General features: G+C 39.8%; 2 protein-coding genes across 2 annotated transcripts; both read right to left on the bottom strand.

Annotated features, from left to right (window-relative positions):
• Positions 1-2,678: 2,678 nt before the first annotated feature.
• Positions 2,679-3,626, bottom strand: LOC147357919 (olfactory receptor 56A3). Its single transcript, XM_086341985.1, has one exon. It carries the CDS (start codon positions 3,624-3,626, stop codon positions 2,679-2,681), a length of 948 nt encoding a protein of 315 aa, XP_086198111.1.
• A 14,401-nt stretch (positions 3,627-18,027) lies between these two features.
• Positions 18,028-18,969, bottom strand: LOC147357920 (olfactory receptor 56A4-like). Its single transcript, XM_086341986.1, has one exon. It carries the CDS (start codon positions 18,967-18,969, stop codon positions 18,028-18,030), a length of 942 nt encoding a protein of 313 aa, XP_086198112.1.
• Between the last annotated feature and the right edge of the window lie 1,116 nt (positions 18,970-20,085).

The following is a 20,085-nucleotide window of genomic DNA, read 5'->3' on the forward strand; positions in this document are numbered from 1 at the left end:
TAGAGGAGGAAGGATGTGACTATGGGTAATGTGTGACCAAACTGCAAGGTCTCACCAACAAAGTCTGAGCTTTAACATTTTATCAATAATGGCTATCAGGTTTGAAGAGACAGGTTTCCTGCTCAGATGGTTGAATGGATAATAAATTATAATAATCTCACTATTAAATATTTCGTGGAAAATATATTCTATTAAAATAATTCAGTTAACTTGAAATACATACACCTGTGTGTAAATAGTATAAAAAGAAACTTAAAGAATTATAAATTATGATTATTATCATCTACCTTCTGGTAAACCTTTGATAATAACACTTACTTACTCTAGCACTAAGCACTAATAGTCCCTACTTATGATGAATAAAATCTTTATTTACATTTTTCCTTAGGCTAACTTCAATGATTTATACAGCGCTCATTTTCAGCTTTGTCACTGCAGGATTTGAAGACTATATGTTGTAAAAAGCCAGTATATAAGCCATCTTTTATTTTAATCTTTACACATTGGTTTCTATGAATTAGCATTCATAATATGCACCTTTTAATACAAGAAATCATTATTTAATGTTTAAAACCGTGGCTTCCTTATCTCCATGTGGCAAAGCAAAGAAAAAGAGAAAATTACAGCAAAGAAGAAAGAAGATGGCTGTACCTCTTTTCCAAAATAGATTCATTTATCCTCAATTCATTTGGTCTCCTCTCCATTTGGAGTCTAGTGCTGCATTAATTAATATAGTAGCCACAAGTCATATGTGACTATTGAGCATTTGAAATGTAGATAGTTCCAGCTGAAAAACGCTTTAAATATAAAATACACACTGGATTTCAAAGTTGTTGTTGCTTAGTCACTCAGTTGTAGTCACCTTTTTTGTGACCCCAAGGACTGTAGCCTGCTAGGTGCCTCTGTGCAGGTGGCTTCCCAGGCAAGAATATTGGAACAGGTTGCCACTTCCTCATCCAGGGGATCTTTCTGATACACAGATTGAACTTGGGTTTCCTGTGTCTCTTGTGTTGCAGGCAGATTCTTTACCGTTGAGCCACCAGGGATTTCAAAGATGTAGCACATAAGAAGAATGTACACTATTTCACTATTAAATTGTTTTATATTCATTGTGTACTGTAATGATAATGTTTAGATTATATTGGAGTAAATAAAATATACTATTATAATTAACTTTTAATTTTTTGATTTGGCTACCAAAAACCCAAAATTAAATATGTGGTTCAAATGGAGAGAAATATTCTAGAAGACATCTTCCTTTGTATCACCCATTTTAGAGAAATAAAGCCATTGCTAAATCTGTTTACTTTGTTTATCAAATGAGACTGTCAATACTGCCTTGATATGGGCCACAAACGTATAAATGTATATAAACAAAACAATGTAAAGCTTTCAGACATATATTTTTAAAATGTGAACATCATACTGGCCTATTTGGGAGACAAAGTTATGTAAAATTTCCTTAGTCCTGGGAAAGTATGTGCTCTAAATCTTACAATGTAGCTCATTGAAAAAATTTGTTTACATTCAAGTTTTTTCTACTGGAGAGGTCTGGGCTTGATATACAAACACTTTTACCCTAATACAAATCTGTCCACAAAGTTTTAAGTTAGTACATTAATGTAATATTGTTAAAACTTGAAGACTTTAATATTTTCTAAGATTTAGTGGCCTAAATTTAATTTAGAGGAATATTATATCTGTATTCATAAGACCTTCCCATTGGCAACCAGTTAGGCACATTTTAGACGAGATAGGATTTTTGTTATGCTAAAATCTTTGGGAAAATGAAATTTTGGGGAGATCTTTCATTTGAGAATTGTGTATTCCTGGAATTAATGTTTGTGTTCCTCCAAATGAAACTTTGAGCCAATGAAAACAGCAATAATGTTTTAATATCTTTGTACTTTAATAGCTAACAGAATTCCCAGAGATACAAGGTATGCTAAGAAACTGTCCAATGAAAAGAAAACAATGTCCATCTAGTCTGTTTTATATTTCAGAATTATTACTAGATCTCATTTATAATGCTTGCAGTTCTTTAACGCAGCAGAGCTCTATTTGCATACCAGAAATGGTGACATTGCCAAAAATCACCTTGCTTTCTAGAAGAGAAGATAGAGACAAAGGCCCAGACAAGAACAGAGCAGGGACCAGAAACAGAAGAAGTGACAAAGAAAGACAATCATGTGGTCGAAGGATGAGAGAAAAAGACCAAATTAAAGACTGGTAGCAATTCTCCACCATTCAGGACTGAAATGTCAACTCTTATTTTTATTCTCCAGTATGTTCCTTACTGTGGAAATAATAAGACATTACACATTATACAACACAATCCACCAATATCCACAGTTGTATACTTCACATTATAAATTTTATGTCATATTAACAGTTGGCTATTCAGGAAAGTAAATCTCTCATTTTAGAGCCTGCCCTAAGGAAGCATTTTATACAAAATAGGATAATAGATGTGGTAAAAAAGGAGAAAGGACCAAGAAAATTCCTGATTGAAGAGTGAGAGAAAGAGAAACTCTAAATGAAACTTCAGCATTATTAAAGGGAGACACATAGACAGTTCATCCAGTTTGAGAGTAAAACTTATGAACTTCAGTCCACTCATCCATTATTGGTTCAAAAAGCATCCTATTTTAGGAATGCAGAGATCTAAGTTGTCTTAATTACCAACCTTTTTTCAGTAACCTCTGGATTCCTTGCTTGATCTCCTGGGTTCGCACCCCATAGACAATGGGGTTGAGGGCCGCAGGAATGACATGGTGGAGGACATTGAGCAAGACTGGCACATCAGGGGACACCCTCTTCTTTGCCACATGAGTGAGGACAAAGACCAGGAGGATGGTGCTGAAGAAGAGGATAAGGATGAAGTGGGAGCTACAAGTGCTTAGGGCCTTGGCCACAGCTCCTTCTGCCTTGAGTCTCAGAACAGCCCGCAGTATGAGGGTGTAGGAGAGGAAGATGAGGATGAGGTCAGATCCCAGCAGAGTCCAGCCTCCAGCAAACTGGTAGACACGATTGATGGTGACATCATCACAGGAGAGCCTGGACACAGACATATTGGCACAGATGCAGTTCTCAATGACATTTCTCCCACAATAATGGAGTCGTACAGAGAGGATGGGGATGGGCACTGTGAAAAGGACATTTCTGGCTAAAATAAAGATAGTTGCCTTTGCAACAAATTGGTCTGTGATGATGGATGTGTACCTCAATGGTTGGCAGACGGCCACATAGCGGTCATAGGCCATGACCATGAATGTGCAGGACTCCATGGCAAGGAAGCAATTCATGATGTACATCTGAAGGAAACAGGTAAAGAAGCTGATCGATCTGAGATCAAACCAAAAGATGGCCAGGACCTTGGGGATGACGGTGAGACAGAGCACCATGTCCAGCAGGGAGAGGAGGCTGAGCAGGTAGTACATGGGCTCGTGCAGAGAGGCCTCCAGCCGGATGGTGATCAGGAGGGTGGTGTTGGCCCCCATGGCCAGGAGGAAGAGGAGGCTAAGGGGCAGGGACAGCCAGTGCTGCCAGCTGGGGGACCTGACAAAACAGTTCAGGAGGAAGTCTGAAATCTCAGTGGTGGTGCTGCCATTTTGGTGTGCTGTCATATCTTGTCATATATTTCTACAGCTTTCTTTTAGTGATCTGTAAAATTAGGATAAAATTTAGCTACTGATTCAAGGTGCATTGTAGAATAAGTTGCTTTAATTAAGCGAAACTGTTGCATCCTAGCAGATTTTCCAGAGCCAAAGAAATTTATTTGTGTATCCTTTGTGCCATGCTACTGGTATATTCCTTTTAGGTTAAAAAAATAGAACTGGAGTGATATGATTTGTCTATATATTCTGGATTTATTCAAGATTTATTAGAGCTTTTAAATTATAGAAACTAAAGGAAGGAGAAAATAACTTAGAAAACTACTTTGTGAAAGGTGAATCTCCAAATTTGTACTCCTAAGTTTCTTCCTCTTTTTTGCTTTTATGGACTACATAGACTACCATGCATATGATTGAACTATAGCAGTACAACCGAATAAGCAGCAGATCCTGGCACAAACTAGGGGCAAAAGAAAATGACTCTGACTCCTCAGCTACCCCAAGCTGACAATTCACTTATACTTGTTTTTCTTTAATTAGGTAATTTAAAAACTGTACACTGAAAATAAAGTTAGTTAATCTGCTTTTTGCCTAAAAATTCATTTTCATTTGATAGGTACAGATCCTGAAAAGAATTGCTTTTTTTCTTTTTGTCAGATTTTCATATTAGTAGGATTCCTAACCTTTGGAAGAAACAACCTTAAAAGGAGAGTGAGAAAAATCTCATAGCTATGGGGGAGCAATATCTGTCATTAAAGATGAAAAGCTGATTCTTCTGATTACAGTAGTGTGAGGGTGTTGAAGTCCACCTCTAGAGTCCTTCCATCTTCAATCTGCTTCCCTTTTCCGTCTTACAAACTATAACCCCAAATCTCACCATCTCCGGAAACTTTTCTTATCTGAGGATTTTAAAGTAATTCCTGAAAGAATTCATAATTCCCTGCATAGAAGCAGGGAAAATCTTGAAATGACCTTCAGAGAATACTGGAATAATTAGCAATTCAGACAAGAATATCCATGGGGAAACCTAGAGGAAGAAGCATGATTTTCATCTCCTGAAGTGCTTTGTTATGACCAGTGCATTTTCTTGGCAAAACTCTATTAGTCTTTGCCCTGCTTCATTGCATATCCCAAGGCCAAATTTGCCTGTTACTCCAGGTGTTTCTTGACTTCTTACTTTTGCATTCCAGAGATGCAGAGATGAAAGAGATGGGAATACCAGACCACCTGACCTGCCTCTTGAGAAATTTGTATGCAGGTCAGGAAGCAACAGTCAGAACTGGACATGGAACAACAGACTGGTTCCAAATAGGAAAAGGAGTACGTCAAGGCTGTATATTGTCACCCTGCTTATTTAACTTCTATGCAGAGTACATCATGAGAAACACTGGACTGGAAGAAACACAAACTGGAATCAAGATTGCTGGGAGAATTATCAATAACCTCAGATATGCAGATGACACCACCCTTATGGCAGAAAGTGAAGAGGAACTCAAAAGCCTCTTGATGAAAGTGAAAGTGGAGAGTGAAAAAGTTGGCTTAAAGCTCAACATTCAGAAAACGAAGATCATGGCATCTGGTCCCATCACTTCATGGGAAATAGATGGGGAAACAGTGGAAACAGTGTCAGACTTTATTTTTCTGGGCTCCAAAATCACTGCAGATGGTGACTGCAGCCATGAAATTAAAAGACACTTACTCCTTGGAAGGAAAGTTATGACCAACCTAGATAGCATATTCAAAAGCAGAGACATTACTTTGCCAACAAAGGTCCGTCTAGTCAAGGCTATGGTTTTTCCAGTGGTCATGTATGGATGTGAGAGTTGGACTGTGAAGAAAGCTGAGCACTGAAGAATTGATGCTTTTGAACTGTGGTGTTGGAGAAGACTCTTGAGAGTCCCTTGGACTGCAAGGAGATCCAACCAGTCCATTCTGAAGGAGATCAGCCCTGGGATTTCTTTGGAAGGAATGATGCTAAAGCTGAAACTCCAGTACTTTGGCCACCTCATGTGAAGAGTTGACTCATTGGAAAAGACTCTGATGCTGGGAGGGATTGGGGGCAGGAGGAGAAGGGGACGACAGAGGATGAGATGGCTGGATGGCATCACTGACTCAATGGACGTGAGTCTGAGTGAACTCCAGGTGTTGGTGATGGACAGGGAGGCCTGGTGTGCTGCGATTCATGGGGTCGCAAAGAGTTGGACACGACTGAGCAACTGATCTGATCTGATCTGAAGTGCTTTGGGATAATTATTTCTAGTAATAAGATGACATTTCTGAGAACAATGGAAAAAGATTATTTTGTCTCTTTTCCTACTAATTGACCATTCTTTTCTCTTCTTTTTTTCTGCAAGGTTTGTTCCTACATGTTCTTCAATCCATGTCATTCAAAAAGCACTGAAAAACCTGTTCAACCTTACAAGTAAAGAAGCATCAGTTTCTCACCCTCTCCTTTCCATCTTTCCTTGCAATCAAAACTTGCCAAATTACAGGGCTAGGGCTGAGGACCTGGGGCTAATAGATACTGGTTCTAGCCAGGAGTAGGAAGAAGCCAGGAAAGTTGAAGGTTCAAGACTAAACTGGAGACATAGACACCCAAGCTTTTTCCTAAGCTGCATGTTAAGCCACAGCATAGCATTGTGGAAGCCCTGTTTCATGAAGTGGAAAGGTTGTTAGGGATCACCTAACTCCACAAGGGGCTTTCCTGGTGGCTCAGTGGTAAAGAGTCCACCTGCCAGTGCAGAAGAAATGTGTTGGATCCCTGGGTTGGGAAAATCCCCTGGAGAAGGAAATGGCAACCCACTCCAGTATCCTTGCTTGGGAAATCCTATGGACAGAGGAGCCTGGCAGGCTACAGTTCATCAGGTCGTGAAAAGGCAGACACAACTTACTGACTAAACAATAAAACTGCACAAAACTCAGATAGACCTGTAAGGCATCTCTCCAAAATTATAGACGTTATTGAGTGTATCCAGTGCCAGACACTGCACTGATCTTTGAGCGTTATTTTCTCGTTTTGGCAGCCATAGCTTTTTGAAACTCTTTAATCTGAAAATCAATCTGATTTGAAAACTGAGGAACTATTTTCAGATCCCCACTGACCCTTAGTTGTGGTCTCTGTCCTCAGTCTGTGAAGTTATATAGACTAGATTAAATTCCTACTCCATAACTGAAGCATTTGTGGGCAGAAGGTTTGCCCTCGGGCACCTAAATGACCATATTTATAGTTGTAAATACCCCATTTTTACAAATGGGCTCTAGATGCATTTTCCAGCTCTTCCACTATTTATTAATCTCATACGGGCAAACTCCAGCTTCCCTGCATCTCTGTTACCACCAAGAGATGCCACCAAAGAAGAGAAGGACAAAGGAGAGAAGGAGGTCCCAGAGTAGAGGATCTCACCTGTGCTTACTCACCTGAGACAGGAGGCAGTATCTACCACCTGGTTTTCTGACTACTTCAGCAGTACTGACTCAGGAATAGTGGGGAACACAGATCACCAATGAAGATATAGGTCTTTCCTGCTTCTGGTTAATCTTGGTACAGCTGTCTCTCAGGCACCCTTCACCCAGACTTGCTTGCCAAAGATGTGAAGATGGGGTCTGGCTCCATGGATACTGGAGCCTTGGATAGTTCCTGAAGTAACTGGGGTAGTTATACCTCTAGAGCCTAAGGGACTCTGCCCCTTGGGAACTTCTCCATTGTTACTCCCTTTGGAACAAAAAGCCATTCTGAAATAGGAAGGCAGGCAGATAGGAGAAGAAATTATCTTTTTGCTTTTCAAAAGAAAGTACTTCTAATGATGGAGTCATATATACACAGGGTGCTCTGTAGGCAATTAGTTCATTTCCTGGGTTTGCGTGTCTTGCATACATCCCTACATGTTCATACTAATTTGTACATGCGCGCTTGGTACTTCCAGAGTACCAGTAACTTCACTCAGAAGTTCTCTTGGATTTCCTGCACCTGCTGTTAGATAGGTACATCCTGAATCATCTTAGGTACATCCTGAATCATGCTATTGAATAGATCAATGTTATCTTATCATGAATTTATCATGACATTGTAATGATAAAAATGTAAGAGAAAACTGAACAAAATATTATTGAGAAAATGCAATGTGTTTTTCAGAAAGAAAATTCTATATTAATTTTTCCTTTATAAAGGATTATTAAATGGGATTTGATTACAACTGATTTTTAAGAATCATAATTTGTTGTTTATTTTTTATTTTTAACTTTATAGAAATTAATCATTTATCTCAAGTTATGGGGAGAGACATTTTCAGTTTCTCTAAGGCCCTTTGCTTTATTTTTATTTCTCTTCTGCATGCTTCAACACTCATCCTTGTTGTCTCCCTTTTGGAAAAGTAAAAACTCAAGTGCACTTAAAATGTCTTTCTAATTAGTCACAAGTATGTTTATTTAGTTGTATGCTCATTTATGGGAGGATAATTTAGATGTTGCAATTATATAAAGGTCATTGGGTTGTAAGTCTGCTGCTACTTAATTTTCCATCAACCCTAAATATTAAAAATATATATACACGCTCCTATATGTTGATATATGTGATTTCATTATTTTAAACTGCTGTTCAATTTCTGTTATGTGCATTTGCCCTTTTTCACATAAGTAGCCAACACCCATGTGATCTAAAATTAATTGTTCAATTCAGTTCAGTTCAGTTCGGTTGCTCGGTCGTGTCCGACTCTTTGTGACCCCATGAATCGCAGCACGCCAGGCCTCCCTGTCCATCACCAACTCCCGAAGTTCACTCAAACACACGTCCATCGAGTTGGTGATGGCATCCAGCCATCTCATCCTCTGTCATCCCCTTCTCCTCCTGCCCCCAATCTTTCCCAGAATCAGGGTCTTTTCCAATGAGTCAACACTTCGCATGAGGTGGCCAAAGTACTGGAGTTTCAGCTTTAGCATCATTCCTTAAAAAGAACACCCAGGGCTGATCTCCTTCAGAATGGACTGGTTGGATCTCCTTGCAGTCCAAGGGACTCTCAAGAGTCTTCTCCAACACCACACTTCAAAAACATCAATTCTTCGGCACTCAGCTTTCTTCACAGTCCAACTCTCACATCCATACATGACCACTGGAAAAACCATAGCCTTGACTAGATGGACCTTTGTTGGCAAAGTAATGTCTCTTCTTTTGAATATGCTATCTAGGTTGGTCATAACTTTCCTTCCAAGGAGTAAGTGTCTTTTAATTTCATGGCTGCAATCACCATCTGCAGTGATTTTGGAGCCCCAAAAATATACAGTCTGCCACTGTTTCCCCATCTATTTCCCATGAAGTGATGGGACCAGATGCTATGATCTTCGTTTTCTGAATGTTGAGCTTTAAGCCAACTTTTTCACTCTCCACTTTCACTTTCATCAAGAGGCTTTTGAGTTCCTCTTCACTTTCTGCCATAAGGGTGGTGTCATCTGCATATCTGAGGTTATTGATATTTCTCCCGGCAATCTTGATTCCAGCTTGTGTTTCTTCCAGTCCAGTGTTTCTCATGATGTACTCTGCATAGAAGTTAAATAAGCAGGGTGACAATATACAACCTTGATGTACTCCTTTTCCTATTTGGAACCAGTCTGTTGTTCCATGTCCAGTTCTAACTGCTGCTTCCTGACCTGTGTATAGGTTTCTCAAGAGACAGGTCAGGTTGTCTGGTATCCCCATCTCTTGAAGAATTTTCCACAGTTTATTGTGATCCACACAGTCAAAGGCTTTGGCATAGTCAATAAAGCAGAAGTAGTTTTTCTGGAACTCTCTTGCCTTTTCCATGATCCAGCGGATGTTGGCAATTTGATCTCTGGTTCCTCTGCCTTTTCTAAAACCAGCTGGAACATCTGGAAGTTCACGGTTCATGTATTGCTGAAATCTGGAGAATTTTGAACATTACTTTACTAGCGTGTGAGATGAGTGCAATTGTGTGGTAGTTTGAGCATTTTTGGCATTGCCTTTCTTTGGGATTGGAATGAAAACCGACCTTTTCCAGTCCTGTGACCACTGCTGAGTTTTCCAAATTTTGTGGCATATTGAGGGTAGCACTTTCACAGCATCATCTTTCAGGATTTGAAATAGCTCCACTGGAATTCCATCCCCTGCACTAGCTTTGTTCATAGTGATGCTTTCTAAGGCCCACTTGACTTCACATTCCAGGATGTCTGGCTCTAGGTGACTGATCACACCATCGTGATTATCTGGGTCTTGAAGATCTTTTTTGTACAGTTCTTCTGTGTATTCTTGCCACCTCTTCTTAATATCTCCTGCTTCTTTCTGGTCATAGCAAACACCCTCTTCCAACAACACAAGAGAAGACTCTACACATGGACATCACCAGATGGTCAACACCGAAATCAGATTGATTATATTCTTTGCAGCCAAAGATGGAGAAGCTCTATACAGTTAGCAAAAACAAGACCAGGAGCTGACTGTGGCTCAGATCATGAACTCCTTATTGCCAAATTCAGACTTAAATTGAAGAAAGTTGGGAAAACCACTAGACCATTCAGGTATGACCTAAATCAAATCCCTTATGACTATACAGTGAAAGTGAGAAATAGATTTAAGGGCCTAGATCTGATAGATAGAGTGCCTGATGAACTATGGACGAGGTTTGTGACATTGTACAGGAGATAGGGATCAAGACCATCCCCATGGAAAAGACATGCAAAAAAGCAAAATGGCTGTCTGGGGAGGCCTTACAAATAGCTGTGAAAAGAAGAGAAGTGAAAAGCAAAGGAGAAAAGGAAAGATATAAGCATCTGAATGCAGAGTTCCAAAGAATAGCAAGAAGAGATAAGAAAGCCTTCCTCAGTGATCAGTGCAAAGAAATAGAGGAAAACAACAGAATGGGAAAGACTAGAGATCTCTTCAAGAAAATTAGAAATCCCTAGGGAATATTTCATGCAAAGATGGGCTCGATAAAGGACAGAAATAATTAATTGTTAGCATAAATTAATTACTGCTACTGTTAATATCATTGTACAACTCTCTTTATGGACTTAGTCACTGTATATATATGATTTTTTCAGTTATAAAAGTATAAACATACTTAAATATAAATATCAGGTTTTCCTGATGGTTCAGACAGTAAAAAATCTTCCTGCAATGCAGGAGACTCAGATTTGATCCTTGAGTCATGAAGATCTCCTGGAGAAAGGAATGGCTATGCACTCCAGTATTCTTGCCTGGAGAATTCCATGGACAGAGGAGCTAATTTGACTAGGAATTACCAAACTTCTCTCCAAAATATTTACAAAATGCCAGAAGAAATTCCTGACATTTTTTTATTTTTCACATTCTTTACACCATTTGATACTTTTTTTGAAAACTCAATGGATGCAAAATAGTATCTCATTATTTTAAATTTATTTTCTTCTGATAATTGAGCTTTCTTTATGTATTTTTATCCATTTGTGGGTTTTATAGTATGAATTACATATTCACATCCTGTGCCTTCTTTTTCTATTAATTGCTGTTTTCCTTGCATATTAAAATTTTTTTCCTGTGTAATTATATATTAAAGCCCCTGTTGACTAGATGTTGTTAATATCCTCTGTGGTCTGTCCTATGGCTGTCAATTTTAGTGGATGCTGTCCATTACTTAATGAAAATCTTTAATTTGATCAAGTCAAGCTACTACTACTACTAAGTCACTTCAGTCATGTTCGACTCTGTGCGACCCCATAGACAGCAGCCCACCAGGCTCCCCCATCCCTGGGATTCTCCAGGCAAGAACACTGGAGTGGGTTGCCATTTCCTTCTCCAATGCATAAAAGTGAAAAGTGAAAGTGAAGTTGCTCAGTCGTGTCCGACTCTTAGTGACCCCATGGACTGCACCCTACCAGGCTCCTCCATCCATGGGATTTTCCAGGCAAGAGTACTGGAATGGGTGCCATTGCCTTCTCCCAAGTCAAGCTATTTTTCTATTAATAAATTTTCTTTGATGATTGTATTTCCAGAACATTCCACAAAATCACAAGGTTTTGTTTAATTTTTTGGTTTGTCTTAATTTTTAATTTAAACATTGTGTCTTATGTTTCTTAGTGATATATTGACATCTACTTGTGGTTTATATTGTCAAGAGTTAAAAGTAGTAGTTAGTATGTACTGCTATAGTCATATAAGGTGTGAAAATACAAATAATACTGCTTGTTATTTTTATAACTGTTTTCTACTGTGAGCCACTGAGCACCCTCATCTCAACCATGGTCCCTTTTTTGGTATCTAGACCTCCCCATGACCCTTCAAGTAGTAGGTTAATGCCTGAAGAGCAGGGTCTACCAGTGCCTACCTTTAGAGCAAGGCCTGAGTATCTTCTGTTTTGTTGGTGGAAGTGCTTTACTAGTTACTAAGTGTTTTTGAATACCACTCCTGTTTATAGTGTTAAATATGACTCTACCTTTATTATTCTCCACATAGGGACAATTGATCCTGTTTCCACTGATTTAAGTTCAGTTCAGTTGCTCAGTCGTGTCCGACTCTGTGACCCCATGAACTGCAGCATGCCAGGCCTCACTGTCCATCACCAACTGCCAGAGTCTACCCAAACTCATGTCCAGTGAGTCGGTGATGCCATCCAACCATCTCATCCTCTGTCGTCCCCTTCTCCTCGGCTTATTACATACCAGGTTCTAATACACACAGGTCTCTTTTTATGTTCCGTCACTGGTGTATCTGATTTTACTTAAAAGCAATGACACAATATTTTTATTACTAATGCTTTGTAAGTCATACTATTATATAGAAAAGTGAGTTTCTATTAGAATTCTACCCAAAAAATTTGAGGGATTTTTAGGTTTTTATTCTCTACACATCTTTTCTAATCAGCATCACTTCTGCTACTTTCTATTGATTATGAGTGAATCACTAAAGCCAACCTGATTCACAAGGAAGGACAGTAAACAACTTCATGGAGAAGTATAAACCAATTTGTGGTCATCTTTAAAACTTTCACAGGTAATGTTAATTTTTCTGCTTTGTGATTTTCTTTCTTTATTACGAAAATTGTTGCTTTGATTTACTTATGTTTCTCTGTCCTTTTATTTTTAATGTCAACTCTCCCAAATGCCAACAAATATCAGAATCTCCGAGCTTGTTTAGGAATCTACCTAACCACATGTAGCCTTAAGAGTTTATTCTTTTCTTCCCATATCACCATTAGGGTTCACAGGGTCTCATAGCATATAGTTAAAATATGGCCTATTGTGGTGACTTGACAAACAAGGGATGAAGTCACAGTGGCCACGTTGCCGTGGTGGACATCCTGTTTTTCCCTAAGGTGATATCCTATTTTTCCCTGCTGGTGTCAGTTTTTCAAGACTACTTGACCACCCAACCCATGAGACCCCTTCAACTATGTGACCACAAGACCCCAGCAGCAGACCAAAGGTAAACTGAGGCCCCCTCCCTCTGGGGCATAATTTCCCATTGATAGGGTATAAGAAGGGTTGGCTGTAAAAAGAGAGCACTAGTTTTACTCTAAAGCCAGTCACTTTCTTTCTTTCTTTCTATAATAAATCTTTCTCTGCTTGAGTGTCTGGCTTGCTCTCTTTTTCTCCACGCTTGCCTTACAATCACTGTAGTATATCTAGGAGCTTTCTTTTTTAGGATCAAATTTGTCTCTGTACAACACCTTTCAGTCTTACATTTCAAAAATATATGAGCAATTCTTCATTTCTATTCAGGTGCTTCCCTTCCGTTCATTTATTTCCTTATGTAATTTTTTATTAGACCAAATTTACATTTTGGCCTCTTTGTGCCTCTTTTGATCATTCCCTCTTCCTTCTTTCTGCGTCTTCTGACCATTATATACTACGACTGGGAAGTTTTTTTTTGGTTACAGACAGTTCATTAATTAACCTGTCAGCTCTTCAACTCATCCACTGGATGCCTCATATCAACTATTTTGTTCCTGAATTTATATTTCCAATGTCTTCCATTAAGTCTCTGAGGACGTCAATGCTTTTACTTACCAAATAAATGCTTATTTTGTACTTACGTGCTAAATATAACCAACTTGTTTGCAATAGTTATTTTCTCTAATTAGTCATTAATTCTGATGCTGACAATGTGTGTTGTTTAGTTCATTGCCTTTATTTCATAGTGCTTGTTATTTTCTTTTCTTTTTAAATCTTGTTCTCATATTTCCTTAAGATATGAATACTCTGTTTAGTAAAGTGCACCTAGGGGTAGAGGGAGTCAGGGATAAAAGAGCAAGTTCCAGGCTGTGAGTCCTCCAGATGAGCTTTGTGATTGTCAGAGAAATGCTTCCTTGCCTCCTGGGCATTAATATTTCTTGTTTTCTACAACTGAGGCAAACAGGCCTCTTAGTTAATCACCAACTATATCTGCCCCAGCACTGCTCTTTTCAGGGTCTGCTAGTAAGTAAGATTATACAGACCTCTGTTGGAACTACATGCTCTGTGCTTACATATAGCACAGCCATGACAAACACTCCACAGCTTTCTTCCCTCTCAACAACTTCAGAAATGGCACCACAATCTCATGTGAACGCATGGGCAAAGTGAAGATTGCCATAAAGTTTATCTCTTTCACCTGGTTTCCTCTAAGGCTGATCCTCTCCTGTTCCAAGGGGTAGAGATGAATATGACTCCAAAATGTTCATAGGTTTTGCATTGTATTCTGTGATTCAAAAACTTATCTGATATCATTAGTATATTAAGGATCTGGGGTAAGAGGTAGGTTGCATTTTGTTAGGTGTTTTTCTGTATGTACTGAGCTGATTATAGGGGCTTTTGTTTGTTAATATAGTGAAATACATTAATTGATGTTTGAATGTTAAATCAACTCTGTATTCCTGGAATTATCCAAACTGGATCTTATGTAATTCCATTTGCTCAGTTGTGTCTGCCTCTTTGCGACCCCATGAATTGCAGCACGCCAGGCCTCCCTGTCCATCACCAACTCCCAGAGTGCCCCCAAACCCATGTCCATTGAGTAGGTGATGCCATCCAACTGTTTCATCCTCTGTCTTCCCCTTCTACTCCTGCCTTTAAACTTTTCCAGCATCAAGGTTTTTTCAAAAGAGTCAGTTCTTCGCATGAGGTGGCCAAAGTATTGGAGTTTCAGCTTTAGCATCAGTCCTTCCAATGAACACCCAGGACTGATCTCCTTTAGGATGGACTGGTTGGATCTCCTTGCAGTCCAAGGGACTCTCAAGAGTCTTCTTCAATATCATAGTTTAAAAGCATCAATTCTTCAGTACTCAGCTTTCTTCACAGTCCAAATCTCACATCCATACATGACCACTGGAAAAACCATAGCCTTGACTAGATGGACCTTTGTTGACAAAGTAATGTCTCTGCTTTTTAATATGCTGTCTAGGTTGGTCATAACTTTCCTTCCAAGGAGTAAGTGTCTTTTAATTTCATGGCTGCAGTCACCATCTGCAGTGATTTTGGAGCACAGAAAAATAAAAGTCAGCCACTGTTCCCACTGTTTCCCCATCTACTTGCCATGAAATGATGGGACTGGATGCCACGATCTTAGTTTTCTGAATGTTGCTTTAAGCCAACTTTTTCACTCTCCTCTTTCACTTTCATCAAGAGGCTCTTTAGTTCTTCTTCACTTTCTGCCATAAGGGTGGTGTCATCTGCATATCTGAGGTCATTGATATTTCTCCTGGCAATTTTGATTCTAGCCTGTGCTACCTATGGCCCAGCGTTCCTTTTGATGTTCTCTGCATATAAGTTAAATAAGCAGGGTGACAATATACAGCCTTGACATACTCCTTTTCCTATTTGGAACCAGTCTGTTGTTCCATGTCCAGTTCTAACTGGTGCTTCCTGACCTGCATACAGATTTCTCAAGAGGCAGGTCAGGTGGTTTGGTATTTCCATCTCTTGAAGAATTTTTCACAGTTTATTGTGATCCACACAGTCAAAGGCTTTGGCATAGTCAATCAAGCAGAAATAGATGTTTTTTCTGGAACTCTCTCGCTTTTTCAATGATCCAGTGAATGCTGGCAACTTGATCTCTGGTTCCTCTGCCTTTTCTAAAACCAGCTTGAACATCTGGAAGTTCATGGTTCACATATTGCTGAAGCCTGTCTTGGAGAATTTTAAGCATCACTTTACTAGCATGTGAAATGAGTGCAATTGTGTGGTAGTTTGAGCATTCTTTGGTATTGCCTTTCTTTAGGATTGAAATGAAAACTGACCTTTTCCAGTCCTGTGGCCACTGTTGAGTTTTAGAAATTTGCTGGCATATTGAGTACAGAACTTTTATAGCATCATCTTTCAGGATTTGAAATAGCTCAACTGGAATTCCATCACCTCCACTAGCCTTGTTCATAGTGATGCTTCCTAAGGCTCGCTTGACTTCACATTCCAGGATGTCTGGCTCTAGGTGAGTGATCACACCATCGTGATTATCTGGGTCGTGAAGATCTTTTTTGTACAGTTCTTCTGTGTATTCTTGCCACCTCTTCTTAATATCTTCTGCTTCTGTTAGGTCCCTACCATTTCTGTCCTTTATTGAGCCCATCTTTGCATGAAAGCTCAACATTCAGAAAACTAAGATCATAGCATCTGGTCCCATAACTTCATGGCAGATAAATGGGGAAACAGTGGAAACAGTGTCACACTTTATTTTTTGGGGCTCCAAAATCACTGCAGATGGTGATTGCAGTCATGAAATTAAAAGATGCTTGCTCCTTGGAAGGAAAGTTATGACCAACCTAGATAGCATATTAAAAAGCAGAGAGATTACATTGCCAACAAAGGTCCGTCTAGTCAAGGCTATGGTTTTTCCAGCGGTCATGTATGGATGTGAGAGTTGGACTGTGAAGAAAGCTGAGCGCCAAAGAATTGATGCTTTTGAACTGTGGTGTTGGAGAAGACTCTTGAGAGTCCCTTGGACTGCAAGGAGATCCAACCAGTCCATCCTAAAGATCAGTCCTGGGTGTTCATTGGAAGGACTGATGCTGAAGCTGAAACTCCAATACTTTGGCCACCTCATGCGAAGAGTTGACTCACTGGATAAAACCCTGATGCTAGGAGGGATTGGGGGCAGGAGGAGAAGGGGACGACAGAGGATGAGATGGCTGGATGCCATCACTGACTCAATGGATGTGAGTCTGAGTGAACTCTGGGAGTTGGTGATGGACAGGGAGGCCTGGTGTGCTGTGATTCATGGGGTCGCAAAGAGTCTGACACGACTGTGTGACTGAACTGAACTGAACTTACATGAAATGTCCACTTGGTAGTTGGATGTATCTAAACTTTGAATATTGTTCCATTTTATTTTCTAAAATTTTGTTTAATGTTTTGGATCTATGTCTTGAAGGATATCTATTAATTTTTTATATAATGTGTTTGTCTGATTTTGGCTTAAAAATAAATGTGTTCTCACAGTATATGTTGAATAGTATCTCCTCTCCTTCATTTTTTCTGGAAGTCTGTGTAGAATTGGTTTATTTCTTCTAAACACAAAATACATACTGCATGATTCCTTTCATATGAAATTCTACAATATGAGAAGCTAATGCATACTTTAAAGCAACCAATGCTTGCTTAAGGCAAGGGGTAGAGTAAGATATCAACTGCAAATGGGTATGAGAACATTTTTCAGTAATGAAAATAGACTTTTTCTTGATTTTTATGCTTGTTAAGATGATACACATTTTGTAAAACTCATTGTATGGAAAGTACCTTATTGCATATAAATAATACTTTAATAAACTTGATAAAAATGCATGTTTTTATGAGTAAAGTTAATGTATTGGGAATTTAAAAAGGCACACAAATGAAGAAAGCCAATTTGCAAGTTAAACATTAAAATATTATTCCACACATCACCATTATTTTTTTTTAGAACTGGGCATTTTAATACCCAAAACAGAAATAGATGATTAGAAGTCTTAGAATGAAAAATTTTCTTTGCATCCCATATACTAGTATTCTGTCATTCTCAGCTTTGTCACCCAAACTTGCGAAAACTTTGTCACAGAGATCCAGCAATTCAGTGCCAGGCATTTAAAGAATTTGTGTAAGTAACCTGAGTAAGGGGCTTCCCTACTGGCTCAGATAATAAAGAATCTGTCTGCAGTGTGGGAGACCTGGGTTCAACCCCATGGGTCAGGAAGATTCCTTGGAGAAAGGCATGGCCACCCTACTCTAATATTCTTGCCTGGAGAATTCTATGGACAGAGAAGCCTGGCGGGCTGTAGTCCATGGGTTCACAAAAGAGTTGGACACTACTAAGTGACTAACATTTTCACTCTCATTTTCACTTCCAACTTGAGGTGAGGCTGCACATCAGAAAAGAGGCATGGCAGGGACTAGCTTTGGCTCAAGTGGAAGACACTGCTGTTTGATGAAATTATTGCCTGTTAGCAATTTCTGTTCCCAATTTAGGCCTTTCGCATTTTACCTCTTATAACCTCCTTATCATTTTCTGGATTCCCTGCTTTATCTCCTTGGTTCTCACACCATAAACTATGGGGTTCAGAGCTGGGGGGATGAGGTGGTGCAGAATGTTGAGCAGGATGGGGACATCTGGGGGAATCCTCTTCCTGGCCAGGTTAGTGATGACCAGGACCAGCAGGACTGTGCTGAAGAAGAGGATGAGGATGAAGTGGGAACCACAGGTGCTCAGGGCCTTGGCAGCAGCTCCCTCAGCTTTAATCCTTAGAACAGCTTTCAGGATAAAAGAGTAGGAGATAATGATAAGAATGAGGTCAGAGCCCAGTAGGGTCCAGCCTGCCACAAACTGGTAGAGCTGATTGAAGGTGATGTCATCACAGGAGAGTTTGGACACAGACAGATTAGTGCAGATGCAGTTCTTGATGATGTTCTCTGCACAATATCTGAGTCTGGCAGAAAGGATTGGAACTGGGAGTGAAGCAAGGGCATTCCGGGCCACTACAAAGATGGTGGCTCTGGCCACAAATTGGTTAGTGATGATAGATGGGTAGTGCAGAGGCTTGCAGATGGCCACATAGCGGTCATAGGCCATGACCATGAATGTGCAGGACTCCATGGTCAAGAAACTGTTCATGATGAACATCTGAAGAAAGCAGGGAAAAAACCCAATAGACCTGAGGTCAAACCAGAAGATGGCTAGAACCTTGGGGATGACGGTGAGACAGAGCACCATGTCCAGCAGGGAGAGGAGGCTGAGCAGGTAGTACATGGGCTCATGCAGAGAGGCCTCCAGCCAGATGGTGATGAGGAGGGTGGTGTTGGCCCCCAGAGCCAGGAGCAAAAGGAGACTGAGGGGCAGGGACAGCCAGTGCTGCCAGCTCTGGTAGTTAGGGAAGCAGATGAGGATGAATTCGGAGACTGGGGGAGCGGAGTAGTTGCTGTGTGATGCCATGCAGCATATCCTGATCACACTGGAAATCCAGAGTCCTTAAAATGTAGAACAGATTGTAACACCATGGGAAGTGTATGTTATAATTGTAGTAAAACTTGGGTTTTCACTAGAGCTCTGAAACTGCCTCATTGATGATTTCAAGTCATCATCACTGTTAATCACTGCTGACATTTAACTAAAAACTTGCCATGCATGTGGTATCATGCCAAATACTTTATATTCATTATATCACTTCCTCTTTTAAAAACACGTAAAAGTAACTAATATTGTTATTTTCATAGATAATGAAGGGAACAAGGAAAGGGAGGCTGAGCACTTTGATCAAAATTGGAAAGCTAGAACATGAGCCACATTCCCTGGTGGCTCAGATGGTAAAGAATCTGCCTGTAATTCAGGAGACTTGGGGTCAATCCCTGAAGAAAAAGAATGGCAACCCACTCCAGCATTCTTGCCTGGAGAACTCCATGAGCAGAGGAGCCTGGTGGGCTATAGTTCATGGTGTCACAGAGTCGGACATGACTGAGTGACTAACACACACACACACACACATACACAAGCACACACACACACACACACACACACACACACGTGGCAAAGCCAAACTGAAAACCAGGGAATGTGATTCTAGAGCCTGTGCTTTCAGTCCCTGTACAAGATTTAGCCTCATTCAGCACAATTTCTTAATTCAGCTTTTCCTTCCCTCAGAGTTTACAAGGAAGAGAGCTCTGTTCAGCTGATTCTAAAGGAGCCGAGCCCTCTACTCCATACAATTGGACAGGGACTGACTTTAGGATTTTTTATTTTCAGTATTCAGGAAATATTGGATTAGAGGTGGAGCAGCCGTTTGCACCATCCCAGGACAACAATTTAGTCCAGCTCCAAAGGGGATTTCACTTCAAGGCATAATGTTTATCATTCTCTTGTTGGATTAACTGCTATTGCTTCTCTTTGTGAAATTTCAAGAGTGCTTTATTAGATTTGAGTCGTTTAGAAAAGACTGTGAATTTCCTATTCTCGTGATAGAGACAGTATCGCAAGGTACACCAGGAGGTTACCAAAGGTGAAATAGAAGTTTTCAATAGTGAGTGAGTAAGTTTTCAGCATATAAACTCAAAT

Source organism: Bos grunniens, chromosome 15, assembly GCF_055505025.1.
Source record: "Bos grunniens cultivar Pamir isolate PY7600 chromosome 15, Bosgru_T2T1.0, whole genome shotgun sequence".
Lineage (NCBI taxonomy): Eukaryota > Metazoa > Chordata > Mammalia > Artiodactyla > Bovidae > Bos > Bos grunniens.

Excerpts from the sequence above, each read along its gene's own strand:
- LOC147357919 (XM_086341985.1), bottom strand. The coding sequence starts at position 3,626 with ATGACAGCACACCAAAATGGCAGCACCACCACTGAGATTTCAGACTTC.
- LOC147357920 (XM_086341986.1), bottom strand. The coding sequence starts at position 18,969 with ATGGCATCACACAGCAACTACTCCGCTCCCCCAGTCTCCGAATTCATC.